The sequence below is a fragment of the Scyliorhinus torazame genome, chromosome 25 (genome assembly GCF_047496885.1).
Source record: "Scyliorhinus torazame isolate Kashiwa2021f chromosome 25, sScyTor2.1, whole genome shotgun sequence".
Classification (NCBI taxonomy): Eukaryota; Metazoa; Chordata; class Chondrichthyes; order Carcharhiniformes; family Scyliorhinidae; genus Scyliorhinus; species Scyliorhinus torazame.
The window spans coordinates 46,010,058-46,025,599 of NC_092731.1; the positions used below are offsets into that span (position 1 = coordinate 46,010,058).

Genomic DNA, 15,542 nt, shown 5'->3' on the forward strand with positions numbered 1-15,542 from the left:
TGCCTGTATGGTCGCCGTGGTGACAAGGTCAACTTCAAGCCACTTTGAGTGGGCGTCCACTAATGACAACAATAATAAGGAACGTGGCCCCCAGAATCGCGCCAGTAAAGTCGATGTGTCCATGTGATATACAAGCTGTCTCCCGGGAAAATGAATGGATTCAGTCCCACAGAAAGGAGTTGAGGCCAAAAAGTTGTGGAAGTTCAAGATTGACTTACATATAACTGTTGAGGCTGAAGGAATGAAGGGATATGCGGAGAGATCAGGGTATTGAACTTGATGATCTGCCGTGATCATAATGAGTGACCGAGCTCGCCCCAAGAGCACACTGGCCTCCTCCTGCTTCTCCTTTCTGTCTATGTTTCTATGTATTCTGCCCAGCGAGCTATTGTTAAAGAGGGAATGGCACAGAGTGGGGACGGAGAGGTTGAAAATGCAGGATAACAATGGGTAGTGGGGAAAGTGTGGAGTGGGGAATGCCATATATAATTGCCAAGTGCACTCAGGATTTCACAGTGTTAAGATCCATTTTCCCCACAGATTCTAAGGCATCCGTTGCGTTCATGTATCAAGAATTGTACAACATTGAGTTTTGAGTTCATAGTACATAGAACATAGAACGATACAGCGCAGTACAGGCCCTTCGGCCCACGATGTTGCACCGAAACAAAAGCCATCTAACCTACACTATGCCATTATCATCCATATGTTTATCCAATAAACTTTTAAATGCCCTCAATGTTGGCGAGTTCACTACTGTAGCAGGTAGGGCATTCCACGGCCTCACTACAGTTCAGAACTGCTCGGTACCATCCACGTCATACAAATCTCCATGTCCGATATTAGATCATCTCCCAATTTCCTTTTGAAGGTCCACCGTATCAAAAATGCAAACGTTCAAAATCCTGTCATTGGAATTTGCTGAACAACGCGACTGGTGCGTCACTTCACTGCATCGTGTACATGACACAACATTCTGCCGCTGTGCCCCTCATCCAGCCTGTTTTATGTGGCCGAGGACGAGTGAAGTATTTGAAAGCAGAAACCTCTGTGTTGCTTGGATCTTTCCACATGGACTATTGCATTTTCTGATGTAGAAATATCGCTGATCACTGATCAAGAGTCAGCATCTTGGCTTCTTCCTTTAGGTTATAATGAGTGACGTCATTGAAAAAATTGAAGTATTTGTGCCCAATCAGCCTGATCAATCGCTCTAAAGATGCCACAAGTAAATCGGTAAGACATAGGAGCAGAATTAGGGCATTCGGCCCATCGCCTATGCTCCGCCATACAATCATTCCCATTGTTCTGCCTGCTCCCCATAACTCATGATGCCTTTATTGATCAACACCTATCTATCTGTCCAAACAAAACTCAGTGATTTGGACTCCACAGCGGCAAAAAAGCACCACAGAATCACCACCCTCTGAACAAAGAACAAAGAAAGGTACAGCACAAGAACAGGCCCTTTGGCCATCCAAGCCCGTGCCGACCATGCTGCCTGACTAAACTACAATCTTCTACACTTCCTGGGTCCGTATCCCTCTATTCCCATCCTATTCATGTATTTGTCAAGATGCCCCTTAAATGTCACTATCGTCCTTGCTTCCACCACCTCCTCCGGTAGCGAGTTCCAGGCACCCACTACCCTCTGCGTAAAAAACTTGCCTCGTACATCTACTCTAAACCTTGCCCCTCTCACCTTAAACCTATACCCCCTAGTAATTGACCCCTCTACCCTGGGGAAAAGCCTCTGACTATCCACTCTGTCTATGCCCCTCATAATTTTGTAGACCTCTATCAGGTCTCCCCTCAACCTCCTTCGTTCCAGTGAGAACAAACCGAGTTTATTCAACCTCTCCTCATAGGTCATGCCCTCCATACCAGGCAACATTCTGGTAAATCTCTTCTGCACCCTCTCTAAAGCCTCCCCATCCTTCTGGTAGTGTGGCGACCAGAATTGAACACTATACTCCAAGTGTGGCCTAACTAAGGTTCTATACAGCTGCAACATGACTTGCCAATTCTTATACTCAATGCCCCAGCCAATGAAGGCAAGCATGCCGTATGCCGTCTTGACTACCTCCTCCACCTGTGTTGCCCCTTTCAATGACCTGTGGACCTGTACTCCTAGATCTCTTTGACTTTCAGTACTCTTGAGGGTTCTACCATTCACTGCATATTCACTACCTGCATTAGACCTTCCAAAATGCATTAGCTCACATTTGTCCGGATTAAACTCCATCTGCCATCTCTCCGCCCAAGTCTCCAAACAATCTAAATCCTGCTGTATCCTCTGACAGTCCTCATCGCTATCCGCAATTCCACCAACCTTTGTGTCGTCTGCAAACTTACTAATCAGACCAGTTACATTTTCCTCCAAATCATTTATATATACTACAAAGAGAAAAGGTCCCAGCACTGATCCCTGTGGAACACCACTGGTCACAGCCCTCCAATTAGAAAAGCATCCTTCCATTGCTACTCTCTGCCTTCTATGACCTAGCCAGTTCTGTATCCACCTTGCCAGCCCCCCCCGATCCCGTGTGACTTCACCTTTTGTACTAGTCTACCATGAGGGACCTTGTCAAAGGCCTTACTGAAGTCCATATAGACAACATCTGGCTGAAGAATTTCCTCCTCATCTCTGTTTCAAAGGACCGTCCCTTTAGTCTGAGATTGTGACCTCTGGTTCTAGTTTTTCCTACAAGTAGAAACATTCAGTCCACGTCCACTCTACCCCGGCCTCGCACTATTTTATAAGTTTCAATGAGATCCACTCTCATCCTTCGAAACTCCGAGTACATACCCAGAGTCTTCAACCATACTTCATACAACAAGCTTCATACAACATTCCAGGGATCATTCTAATGAACCTCCATGGAACCTTTCCAAGGCCAGCACATCCTTCCTTAGAAACAGTTTCCAAAACTGCTCCTAATACTCCAAATGACGTCTGACCAGAGCCTTATTCAGCTTCAGAAGTACATCCCTGGTCTTGAATTCTGGGCCTCTCTACATGAATGCGAACATTGCATTTGCCTTCCGAACTGCCGACTGAACCCGCACGTTAACCTTAAGAGAATCTTGAAGTAGGGCTGGTAAATCCCTCTGTGCTTCTGATTTCCTAAGCCTTTTCCCATTTATAAAATAATCTATGCCTCCATTCCTCCTACCATAGTGCCGCTACCTCACACTTTTCCATATTGTATTCCATCTGCAAACTTCTTGGCCCTCTCTCCTCGCCTGGCCAAGTCCTCCAGCAGCCCCCATGCTGCCTCAATACTACCTGCCCCTCTGCATATATTTGTGAGATGAATAGCCTCAGAACCCACATCCATTTACCTTTGCAATATATCACCACAAATGTCGGAGACTTTCTTTCCGACGCGCAAATCTGCAGATTTGCCCTGGACTATTGATGTCACGTGGTACTACCTTTATTTGATGTGAAGGAAAACCATTGCCATTTAGCTCCGTTGTTATTTTTTGGAGAAAACAAATAATGAGGTTTGGAGTCGGATTGCCTTTGTGAAACGCAAACTGAGTTCTGCCCAGCAAGTTATTCCCGAGGGTTTTGCTTGAACACATTGTGGAAAGCATATCGGGCCACGACGCTCACCAGTGAAATGTGTCGGCTATTGCGGTGATTACTCAGTCTGGCTTTGACCTGCAGATTGTGTACAGAACATAATGAATTCTAAATAAACTAATAATGCCGGACTCGCTGAGCTTTTCAGTCAGAAGATAGATTCCAAGTACGCCATTGAAATTAAAGAGGGTATATTCACCCCGTGTCCTGGCACAGTGTTCATTTTTAACTCAGGAATGCAAAAATAAATTAGATTAGGTGTTTTTCCTGCTTTGTTGTTTGTGTGATCCTCATTTGCGCAGACAACATGACGCCGTCTACATTACAAGAGAGAGGACATGTCATAAAATGCGTATTCTCCTGTTCCGCGGTTCTGGACCTCCTGGTTTGATTCTGGTCTCTTTATGAATGCAAGTCCGTCTCACTTTCTATTTTGATGTATTTATTTGACTGTCTTCGTCTTGTCTCGACTCCTTCCTTTATTTCATCTCATGGTTTCCCTCTCAAAGCTCTCAGCCAATGTGTTGCACAGCCCATGCCCTGCGGTCTACCCTCTTCCAAAGGCTGCATTGGTTTTGTAGCGAGCTGAATAACCAGAAAAACTACTTTCGATGTAATGACTCTCATGACGATCCAATAATGTTGCAGTTTCTCGACGATCGAACACTCGAGAAGCTCTCTACTGAGAGAGCGTTGTCCGATCTGAGTTCCTGCAGAAAAACGAATGGCCACAAAGTTGGTCGTTCAGCGCTGAGACGATGCTGCCCTGCCTGCTGTCAGTGCTGCCTTTTTGCTGAACTGGCGCAATGTGAGACCACAGGTTAGTCCGAGGAATGCATGTTCAGCAGTGTGACTGCGCGGGAAAGGCTGGACATCAGGATGAAGGGAGCGCAGCATCTTTTTGGCCCAGTAGATATGTAGTGCTGAATTGACAGAGCGTCTGAACTGAAGGATTGTATTGTCAGTACTGAGGGAACTGTGCATTTTTGTATGGTCAGACCTGAGATGAGGTTGCACTGTTGGAAGTGCTATCTTTGCAATGCAATTAAACGTAGACTTGCCTAACTGGTAAGTTAGTTTGATGTGGAGATGCCGGCGTTGGACTGGGGTGAGCACAGTAAGAAGTTTTACAACACCAGGTTAAAGTCCAACAGGTTTGTTTCGATGTCGCTAGCTTTTGGAGCGCTGCTCCTCCCTCAGGTGAATGAAGAGGTCTGTTCCAGAAACATATATATAGACAGATTCAAAGATGCCAGACAATGCTTGGAATGCGAGCATTAGCAGGTGATTAAATCTTCACAGATCCAGAGATGGGGCAACCCCAGGTTAAAGAGGTGTGAATTGTGTCAAGCCAGGACAATTGGTAGGATTTCGCAGGCCAGATGGTGGGGGATGAATGTAATGCGACATGAATCCCAGGTCCCGGTTGAGGCCGCACTCATGTGTGCGGAACTTGGCTATAGGTTTCTGCTCGGCGATTCTGCGCTGTCGCGCGTCCTGAAGGCCGCCTTGGAGAACGCTTACCCGGAGATCAGAGGCTGAATGCCCTTGACTGCTGAAGTGTTCCCCGACTGGAAGGGAACATTCCTGCCTGGTGATTGTTGCGCGATGTCCGTTCATTCGTTGTCGCAGCATCTGCATGGTCTCGCCAATGTACCACGCTTCGGGACATCCTTTCCTGCAGCGTATGAGGTAGACAACGTTGGCCGAGTCGCACGAGTATGTACCGCGTTCCTGGTGGGTGGTGTTCTCACGTGTAATAGTGGTATCCATGTCGATGATCTGGCACGTCTTGCAGAGATTGCAATGGCAGGGTTGTGTGGTGTCATGGCCACTGTTCTGAAGACTGGGTAGTTTGCTGCAAACAATGGTTCGTTTGAGGTTGCGCGGTTGTTTGAAGGCAAGTAGTGGGGGTTTGGGGATGACCTTGGCAAGATGTTCATCTTCATCAATGACGTGTTGAAGGCTGTGAAGAAGATGACGTAGTTTCTCCGCTCCGGGGAAGTACTGGACGCCGAAGGGTATTCTGTCGGTTGTGTTCCATGTTTGTCTTCTGAGGAGGTCGGTGCGATTGTTTGCTGTGGCGCGTTGGAACTGTGGATCGATGAGTCGAGCGCCATACCCCGTTCGTACAAGGGCATCTTTCAACGTCTGTAGATGTCTGTTAAGCTCCTCCTCGTCTGAGCAGATCCTGTGTATACGGAGAGCTTGTCCATAGGGGATGGCTTCTTTAATGTGTTTAGGGTGGATGCTGGAGAAGTGGAGCATCGTGAGGTTATCCGTGGGTTTGTGGTAAAGCCAAGTGCTGAGGTGACCGTCTTTGATGGAGACGAGTGTGTCCAAGAATGCAACTGATTTTGGAGAGTAGTCCATGGTGAGTCTGATGGTTGGATGGAACTTATTGATGTAATCGTGTAGTCGTTTCAGTGATTCTTCGCCGTGGGTCTTGCAATCTCTGCAAGACATGCCAGATCATCGACATGAATACCATCATTACACGTGAGAACACCACCCACCAGGTACGCGGTACATACTCGTGCGACTCGGCCAACGTTGTCTACCTCATACACTGCAGGAAAGGATGTCCCGAAGCGTGGCACATTGGCGAGACCATGCAGACGCTGCAACAACGAATGAACGGACATCGTGCGACAATCACCAGGCAGGAATGTTCCCTTCCAGTCGGGGAACACTTCAGCAGTCAAGGGCATTCAGCCTCTGATCTCCGGGTAAGCGTTCTCCAAGGCGGCCTCCAGGACGCGCGACAACGCAGAATCGCCGAGCAGAAGCTTATAGCCAAGTTCCGCACACATGAGTGCGGCCTCAACCGGGACCTGGGATTCATGTCGCATTACATTCATCCCCCACCATCTGGCCTGCGAAATCCTACCAACTGTCCTGGCTTGACACAATTCACACCTCTTTAACCTGGGGTTGCCCCATCTCTGGATCTGTAAAGATTTAATCACCTGCTAATGCTCGCATTCCAAGCATTGTCTGGCATCTTTGAATCTGTCTATATATATGTTTATGGAACATACCTCTTCATTCACCTGAGGAAGGAGCAGCGCTCCGAAAGCTAGTGACATCGAAACAAACCTGTTGGACTTTAACCTGGTGTTGTAAAACTTCTGACTGTGGTAAGTTAGTAGTACGATTCCTCTTCGTCTACTGGAAGATGAACACATGATCACTTTTTGAGAAAAAAAACAATTCGAATACTCAATTATTTGTTTCCCATTAAGGGGCAATTTAGCGTGGCCAATCCACCTATCCTGCACATCTTTTGGGTTTGAGATACGAGGAGAATGTAAAAACTCCAGATGGGCAGCGACCTGGGGCCGCGATCGAAACTGGGTCCTTGGCACGGTGAAGCAGCAATACAAAGCACCGCGCCACCCTGCTGCAATTATGATGCACAGCTGATCACGGGTGCAGTTTCTATCTTCCAGTCACATTTCGGGAAAGCAGACATTCTGCATTATAATAATATTGTGGACCTGGGTGTAGTTGCACTCGGTGTTGGGTCTCTATTGTATAATAATTACGGCACTTTATAAAATTATGGTGAAAAATACTGTACCAACGGAATTTATTGTTTATTTCAGCCAACGGAAGAGGAAGTCTGCAAGCTTTTAAATACAGTTTTCAAGTAGGCAGCAAGAATGGGACTTGTTTCCAACAAGTTCAAGTTGTATTTGTCCTTTGCCACGGGGCTATTTGAATGTGTGGGCTTCGCCGGTGTGGTGTTCGGATGGGCCTCACTCGTCCTCGTGTTGAAGAAGGAAGATTATTTCCTCGATATCTGTGTGCCCTTGCACAACTCCAGTGATTTCGGGGAGAGGAATGGAACAGGTTAGTGTTTATTTATGTGGAGATAGTGTAGGGTGTCATGTGAGAGTACCTTTAAGAAATGGATGTTGAAGCAATGTACCTTTAAGAAATGGAGCTCATCATATTACTGAAGTGATGTCAGAGGGTGGGGGGAGCTGAGCTCACTTCTGCTTTTTGGTTTCAGTTTGAGAAGGCAGCTGGGAGTGTCTGTGTGTTTTGCTGAGAGCTGCAGGAAGAAACACAGAGCTGGTCTGTTGATTTCTGCAATCCAAAGACTATAAATATATTGAATGTAACCTCATGTCTATTTTTGAAGGTTTGAAGTCTTTTGGGTGTTTAAAGGAGCAGTTTGAAGGATTATTTAGTGCTGTAGTCTTTTGGGGTTATCTTTGAAGTAATGGGTGTTCAGATATTCAATGTTTGTTTTTAAAAGGGTAACTTGAGTTCATAGAATAAACATTGTTTTGTTTTAAAAACCATTTGTCCATAATTGCTGTATCACACCTGGAGAGTATGCCATGTGCTTCCCACACCACAATCTATTAAAAGTTGTGAGTCGGATGAACTCCATGAAACACTTTGGGGTTCTGTAAACCTGGACCCATAACAATTGGGGGCTCGATGGGATAAAAGTCCATCGATTGGATTGGCTTAACAAACTTAAAGACAGTGAGGGGTGATCATATTGTGGTTGCTTTTCAGGTGTGGTATTTTAGTTTAAGTGGGGAGTATGTTGTGGACAATGGCTCTTTCAGAGGCTAAGAAGTTTTTGGTGGTGGACACGGTAACACACAATACCTTACAGACAGAGTCTAAAAGCAGACTGTTAGATTTGGCAAACGCATTGCAGTTAACATTGCCTGGCAAAATGCGAAAAGGTGAGGTACTTACCACGGGAGCTGAGCATTTACATTTGCCTGGGATACATTCTGACTCATTAGAAATGGCAAAGCTCCAGTTGCAGATTGAGCAATTTGAACATGAAAAAGAATTAAAGCAGCTTGAATATGCAATGAGAGAAAAAGAAAATGAGAGAGAAGAAAAAAACAAAGATAGAGATAGAGAGGAAAGGGAAAAAGAGAGAGAGTTTGAACTTCATAAAATGGTTCTGAAACATGAAAATCAGTTAAAATTGGCAATCGCAAAGGGAAGCATACAGTTGGATGAGATTGGTGAGGATAGTGAGACAGAGCTTCATAGTCGAAGACCTGGTGGGGATCTATTTAAATATGTCCAAGCATTGCCAAGGTTTGACGAGAAGGAGGTAGAAGCCTTTTTCATTTCATTTGAGAAGGTAGCTAAACAAATGTAATGGCCACAGGACATGTGGGTATTACAGATTCAAACAAAGCTGATAGGCAGGGCTAGTGAAGTGTTTGCCTCACTACCGGAGGAGGTATCTGGAACGTATGAGGAGGTGAAAAAATCCATCTTAGGTGCATATGAGCTAGCGCCTGAAACTTACAGACAAAGGTTTAGAAATTTAAGGAAAGAATTAGGTCAAACATACATGGGATTTGAAAGGCTCAAATTTTGATAGGTGGATAAGGGCTTTGAAAATAGACCAAACGTATGAAGCTCTCAGAGAAATTATACTTTTGGAGGAATTTAAAAATTCAATTCCTGATGTAGTGAGAACTCATGTGGAAGAGCAGAGGGTTAAAACTGCAAGATTAGCAGCAGAAATGGCAGATGATTATGAATTAGTTCATAAATGTAGGCTTGGTTTCCGACATCAGTTTCAGCCGGTGAGAGATAGAAACTGGGGACATGAGAAATACTCAAGTGGTAAATGTAAAGGTGATCTGATGGGAGATAATAAAGAGAGTGTACCTCAGATTAAAAAAGAAATCCAGGAGGGTGGAATAGATATAAAATTTTCAAATGTTTTCACTGTAATAAACTAGGCCATGTAAAGTCACAGTGCTGGTGGTTGAAGGCTGGGAAGGCTGATGTGGTAAAACAGAATAAGACAGTGGAGTTTGTTAGAGTGGGAAAGGAAAGCCCAAGGGAAGCGAAGGAGGTGCAAACGATTGTACAGCCTGTTCAAGAAGTAATTGATAAGAAGGTGCCAGATGTATTTAAAGAAATTACTTGTGTGGGTAAAATTTACTCATGTGTATCAGGAGGAGCAGGTAAAGAGGTCACAAGTTAAAGAGATACGGGAGCTAGTCAATCTTTAATGGTAAGTGATGAGGAATTATGTAGTTTGGAAAGAATGTTGCCAGAAAAGGTGGTAATATGTGGAATTCAGGGTGAGAGGAGTAGTGTTCCTTTATATAAGGTAAGGTTGGAAAGTCAAGTGAAGAGTGGTGAAGTGGTAGTAGGAGTAATAGAGAAACAATCTTGTCCAGGAATACAGTTTATCTTGGGAAATTATATAGCTGGATCGCAGGTGGGAGTGATGCCTACTGTGGTTGATAAGCCAGTGGAAAATCAGACAATTGAAATATTGAAGGACGAATATCCTCGGACTTTTCCGGATTATGTAGTAACAAGGTCGCAAAGTCACAGGTTAAGACAAGAGGAGAAATCAAAGAGTGAAGATGAAGTTGAAGTGCAATTATCAGAAACGATTTTTGATCAGATGTTTGAAAAAGAACAAGAACAAGTGGAGGATGAGGTGCATATTTTTAGTTCAGGAAAATTGGCGGAGTTACAACAGAAAGATGTAGAAATAAAACGGATATATCAGAAAGCATATACAGAAGAGGAATCTGAGAGTATACCAGAGTATTATTACCGTAAAAGTGATGTCTTGATAAGAAAATGGAGACCTGTACATATGCAGGCGGATGAAAAATGGGCAGAAGTTCATCAAGTAGTATTGCCATTAGGGTACAGAAAGGAGGTGTTGCGAGTTGCACATGAGGTACCAGCGGGAGGTCATTTGGGGATAAGGAAAACTCAAGCTAATTCCAGAAACATTTTTATTGGCCTGGACTACATAAAGATGTAGTTAAATTTGTCAATCATGTCACACATGTCAAGTGATAGGGAAACCTCAAGCAGTGATAAAGCCAGCGACCTTCACACCCATTCCAGCATTTGAGGAACCTTTTAGAAGGGTCCTAATCGATTGTGTAGGACCGCTTCCTAAAACAAAAAGTGGGAATCAATATCTTTGGACTATAATGGATGTGTCTACTAGGTTTCCAGAGGCCATTCCAGTACGTAATATTACAGCTAAAAGATTGTGGAGGAGTTACTTCAATTCTTTACGAGATATGGACTACCGACAGAAATTCAATCAGATCAAGGATCAAATTTTACCTCAAAGGTATTCAAAGAAGTTAGGGATAGTTCAGGAATAAAACAATTTAAATCAACTGCGTACCATCCAGAATCGCAGGGAGCGTTAGAAAGGTGGCATCAGACATTAAAGACAATGTTGAGGGCTTATGGTCAAAATTACCCAGAGGAGTGGGAGAAAGGAATTCCATTCGTACTGTTTGCAATTAGGGATGCACCTATTGAGTCAACCAAATTTAGTCCTTTTGAACTAATTTGTGGTCATGAGGTAAGAGGACCACTTAAATTGATTAAAGAAAAATTGATGGGTGAGAAATCGAAAATTACACTATTGGATTACGTGTCAAATCTTTGGGAATCATTAAATAGAGCAGGTGAATTGGCTAGACAACATTTGAAAGTTGCACAAAATGTGGTGAAACGGGCAGGGACAAGAAATCCAAAGTTCGTAGTTTTACCAGTGGAGATAAAGTTTTAGTATTGTTACCAGTGTTGGTGAACTTTTAAAAGCTAGGTTTTGTGGACCTTATCAGATTGGAAGGAAATTAAGTGAGGTGAATTATGTGGTAAAAGCACCAGATAGGAGGGAGACTCACCGAGTGTGTCATGTGAAGATGCTTAAAAGGTACTTTGAAAGGGAAGGAGAGAAAAAGGAGGTTTTAATGATTCTGACTCCAAGTGACGAACCAAATCCAGATGACTGTGAATTTGGCATACCTCAAATTAAATTGGAAAATGAGGATGTTCTTAAAAATTGGGATAAATTGTTGAGTTATCTTCCAGAGGAAAAACGAACTGACCTGAAAGAGTTATTGATATCACATGGGCAAGTTTGTAGAGATAAATTGGGAAGTACTAAATTGGCTATACTTGATGTAGATGTGGAAATTGCTGTTCCTATCAAACAACAACCATATAGACTTAATCCTTGAAAATTGGCACAGGTTAACAAAGAGATTGAGAGTATGCTTAAAAATGGCATCATTGAAGTGGATTGCCGCCAATGGAGCTCACCCATAGTGATGGTACCTAAACCAGACGGTACCCAATGGTTGTGTGTGGACGATAGAAAGGTTACAAGACCTTGTTACAAGAACGGACTCTTATCCTATCCCACATTTGGAGGATTGCATTGAGAAAGTGGGCAATCCGCTTTTATTTCCAAATTGGATTTACTTAAAGGTTACTGGCAGGTACCTTTATCCGAAAGGGCGAAGGAGATTTCAGCTTTTGTGACTCCAGGTGGTATATACCAATTCAAAGTTATGCAGTTTGGCATGTAAAACGGCCCAGCCACATTTCAACGGTTAGCTAATACAGTCGTTTCAGGATTACCCAATTGTGCGGTATACATCGAGGATCTGGTAATTTTCAGCCAGACATGGAAAGAACATTTAAAACATCTGATGGAGTTATTCGATCGACTTCAGGAGGCAGGTTTGATGTTAAACCTAGCCAAAAGTGAATTTGGAGAAGCCCGAATCACTTTCCTTGAGGAGTTTCCGATACCCTCACGACGAAGGGAAATAATGAGATTTCTTGGCATGAGTGGATTTGATCAAACATTTGTGCAAGAGTTTTGTAGCATGATTGCTCCACTGATGGACTTGCCCAAGAAATGTAACAAATTTAATTGGCAGCGGAATTTCAACATGCATTTGACTGCCTGAAAGCTGTGGTAACTGATGCACCAGTATTGGAGAAATGCAAGGGTCTCTGTGGTCAGATTGAACTGAAGTATCTAACTTTAAAGAGAAATGCCGAGGCATAGAGGAATGGATGGATCGTGTAGAGACTTTCTTGTTCAAAGAGACTGTCAATCGAGAAGGACTGCGGTTGGAGGAAGAAGAACAAAAAAAAATGGACTGTATTATTATACCTGTTTGCGTGTGTTGTTTCTTTTGAACCGGTAAAGTGTTTTTACTGTGTGCATTTCTTAATTGATGGGGCAAAGGTGAAAAATGAAACCATCTTGAAGTTGATGGTTTATTTTTTTTTTCTTGGGGGGGAGGTGTCATGTGAGAGTACCTTTGAGAAATGGATGTTTAAGCAATGGACCTTTAAGAAATGGAGCTGATCTTACTACTGAAGTGATGTCAGAGGGTGGGGGGAGCTGAGCTCTCTTCTGCTTTTTTGAGTTTCAGTTTGAGAAGGCAGCTGGGAGTGTCTGTGTGTTTTGCTGTGAGCTGCAGGAAGAAACACAGAGCTGGTCTGTTGATTTCTGCAAACCAAAGACTATAAATATATTGAATGTAACCTAATGTCTATTTTTGAAGGTTTGAAGTTTTTTGGATGTTTAAAGGAACAGTTTGAAGGGTTATTTAGTGTTGTAGTCTTTTGGGGTTATCTTTGAAGTAATGGGTGTTAAGATATTCAATGTTTGTTTTTAAAAGGGTAACTTAAGTTCATAGAATAAACATTGTTTTGTTTTAAAAACCATTTGTCCATAATTGCTGTATCACACCTGGAGAGTACGCCGTGTGCTTCCCACACCACAATCTATTAAAAGTTGTGGGTCGGTTGAACTCCATGAAACACTTTGGGGTTCTGTAAACCCGGACCCATAACAAGGGGGAGAGGGGGATGGAAAGTCAAAGCCATTGAGAGAGGAAGAGAGGTCTGGAAGCAGTTAGGTGGAGAGCGGAAAGAGAGAATAAAGCAAGATACATAAATGCTGCATGAGTAATGGCACCAGCGATTGGGAAGCGGATACAAACTAAAATGGGACAAAATCATAGAATTTACAGGCCATTGCCCCCATCGACTCTGCACCAGCCCTTGGAAAAAGCACCCAACTTAATCCCAGGCCTCCACCCTATTCCCATAACCCAGTAATCCCAGCTAACCTTCCAGAAACTAAGGGGCAATAGAATATTACCAACCCACCTAACTTGCACATCTTTAGACTGTGGGAGGAAACCAGAGCACCTGGGGGGAGAAAGTACAAACTCCACATGGACAGTTACCCGAGGCTGGAATTGAACCCGGATGTGGAGCAGCCGTCCTAACCACTCTGCCTCCGTGCCACCCAAAAGGAAGAGAGTTAATCTGATGATTGAAGGAAACAAAGAGGGAGGGATAGAGAGAGAGGGGGAGGGAGGGAGAGAGCGGGGGAGAGAGGAAGTCAATGGGTGAATACGAATAAAGGAGATACAAAGAGAGCGACTGAGAGAATTGAACAGATAAAATGAGGTGGAAGAGACAGGCGAAGGTAGCGTGGCTGAGAAATCTGCGGAGCAAAAGAGGTGGTTAGTGAGATATTTATATCGGGTCAGATATGTGAATGGTTGGTGATGGGAGTACAGGAGCAGTGAGGGATAAGGACGTTCAGAGAGTACGGCTGCGGAGCGTGATGTCGGCCTGTTGTCATTTCACCCGGCGTTGCAGACAGTCACCACCCCAGTGGCCACCTCCCCATCATAAGTAAAGTGCTGGATTGTGGAGAATCCCTTCCTCACCAATAGCCTGTTCATGGTGGCATAGTGATTACAGCTGCTGCCTCACAGCACTAGGGTCCCGCTTCAATTTCCGTCTTACATAGAACATACAGTGCAGAAGGAGGCCATTCGGCCCATCGAGTCTGCACCGACCCAGTTAAGCCCTCACTTCCCCCCTATCCCCGTAACCCAATAACCCCTCCTAACTTTTATTTGGACACTAAGGACAATTTAGCGTGGCCAATCCACCTAACCTGCACGTCTTTGGACTGTGGGAGGAAACCGGAGCACCCGGAGGAAACCCACGCACACACGGGGAGAACGTGCAGACCCGCACAGATAGTGACCCAGCGGGGAATCCGCTATCCACTTGTGGCTATCCACTTGTTCTACCGTGCTACCAGTTAACTCTTGTTTGACTGTCTTTCCGGTTTCTGTCCACTATCTAAAAGTGGATTGGCCACACTATCCTTCCCCATAGCGTCCAAAGGTTAGGTGGGGTTACGGGAATAGGGTGGTGGAGTGGGACTGTGATGGGTGTTCTTTCGCAGATTCTGTTCAGACTCGATGGCCACTGCAGCGATTTCATGAAAGAGAGTTAGTGTGAGATGGAGAATCAGTGACGAGAAGGGGAAAATGAAGATGGAGAATTGAGAGACGCAGATAGTTGAAGGTCAAGTTAAATATGGATAGGGAGAAACGCCAGTAAAGGTCCAAAAGAGAGTTTGGGATAGAGACAGAAACTGAACAATTGGAAGGCCGTGGAGAAGTGGGCGGAAAGTTTGGGATGGAGATTGAAAAAGAGACAGTGAATGGAGAGACAACAGGAAGGATTGACCCGTCTGCAAAAAGGCAAAGGAGTACGACAGAGAAACATTGTGATAGAATGAGCCAGGATGAGAAAGACAGAAGGATCTATTGAGTCATTGACGTCTACATCACGGAAAAAGCCCTTCGGCCCATTGCGTCTCTGCCAGTCAAAGACAACCACCAAAATATACCGATCCCATTTTCCAAAACTTCACAAATAGTCTTGCATATCTTGCACATTGAAACTGAACATCTAAATACATGTGAACTGTTATGTGCGCCTGTATCTCCAGCACCCTTTCAGTTAGCGAGATCCAGACTCCAAAACCCCTCTGTGTGAACAGGTTGTCCTCCACATCTCCTCACAACTTCCTGCCCCTTACCTTAAACAGCTGTTCACTAAACATTGATCAACCCCTTTCCCCATCAAGGGGAAATGTTTATCCCTGTCTACTCTCTCGATGCTCCTCATAATTTTAACCGTTTCAATCCTGTGCCCCTCAGCCTAGTCTCATCCAAGGAAAACAATCCTTGCCTGTCAAATCTCACTTTATAACTCATCCAGTGAGGAAAACCAAATGAGGGTAAGGAGTGAACAGAGCTTGGAAAAGAGATAC

At 44.3% G+C, this 15,542-nt stretch overlaps 1 protein-coding gene across 1 annotated transcript in view; it reads left to right on the top strand.

The window, feature by feature from the left end:
- Nucleotides 1–4,262: 4,262 nt before the first annotated feature.
- The window catches only part of LOC140402507 (equilibrative nucleobase transporter 1-like), a 104,834-nt gene continuing 93,554 nt past the window's right edge, over nucleotides 4,263–15,542 (top strand). Inside the window, exons 1-2 of the mRNA XM_072490366.1 lie at nucleotides 4,263–4,412; nucleotides 7,201–7,447. Coding sequence (XP_072346467.1) covers nucleotides 7,258–7,447 — 190 coding nt within the window. The 5' untranslated portion in view covers nucleotides 4,263–4,412; nucleotides 7,201–7,257. The remainder of the gene's footprint in view (nucleotides 4,413–7,200; nucleotides 7,448–15,542) is intronic.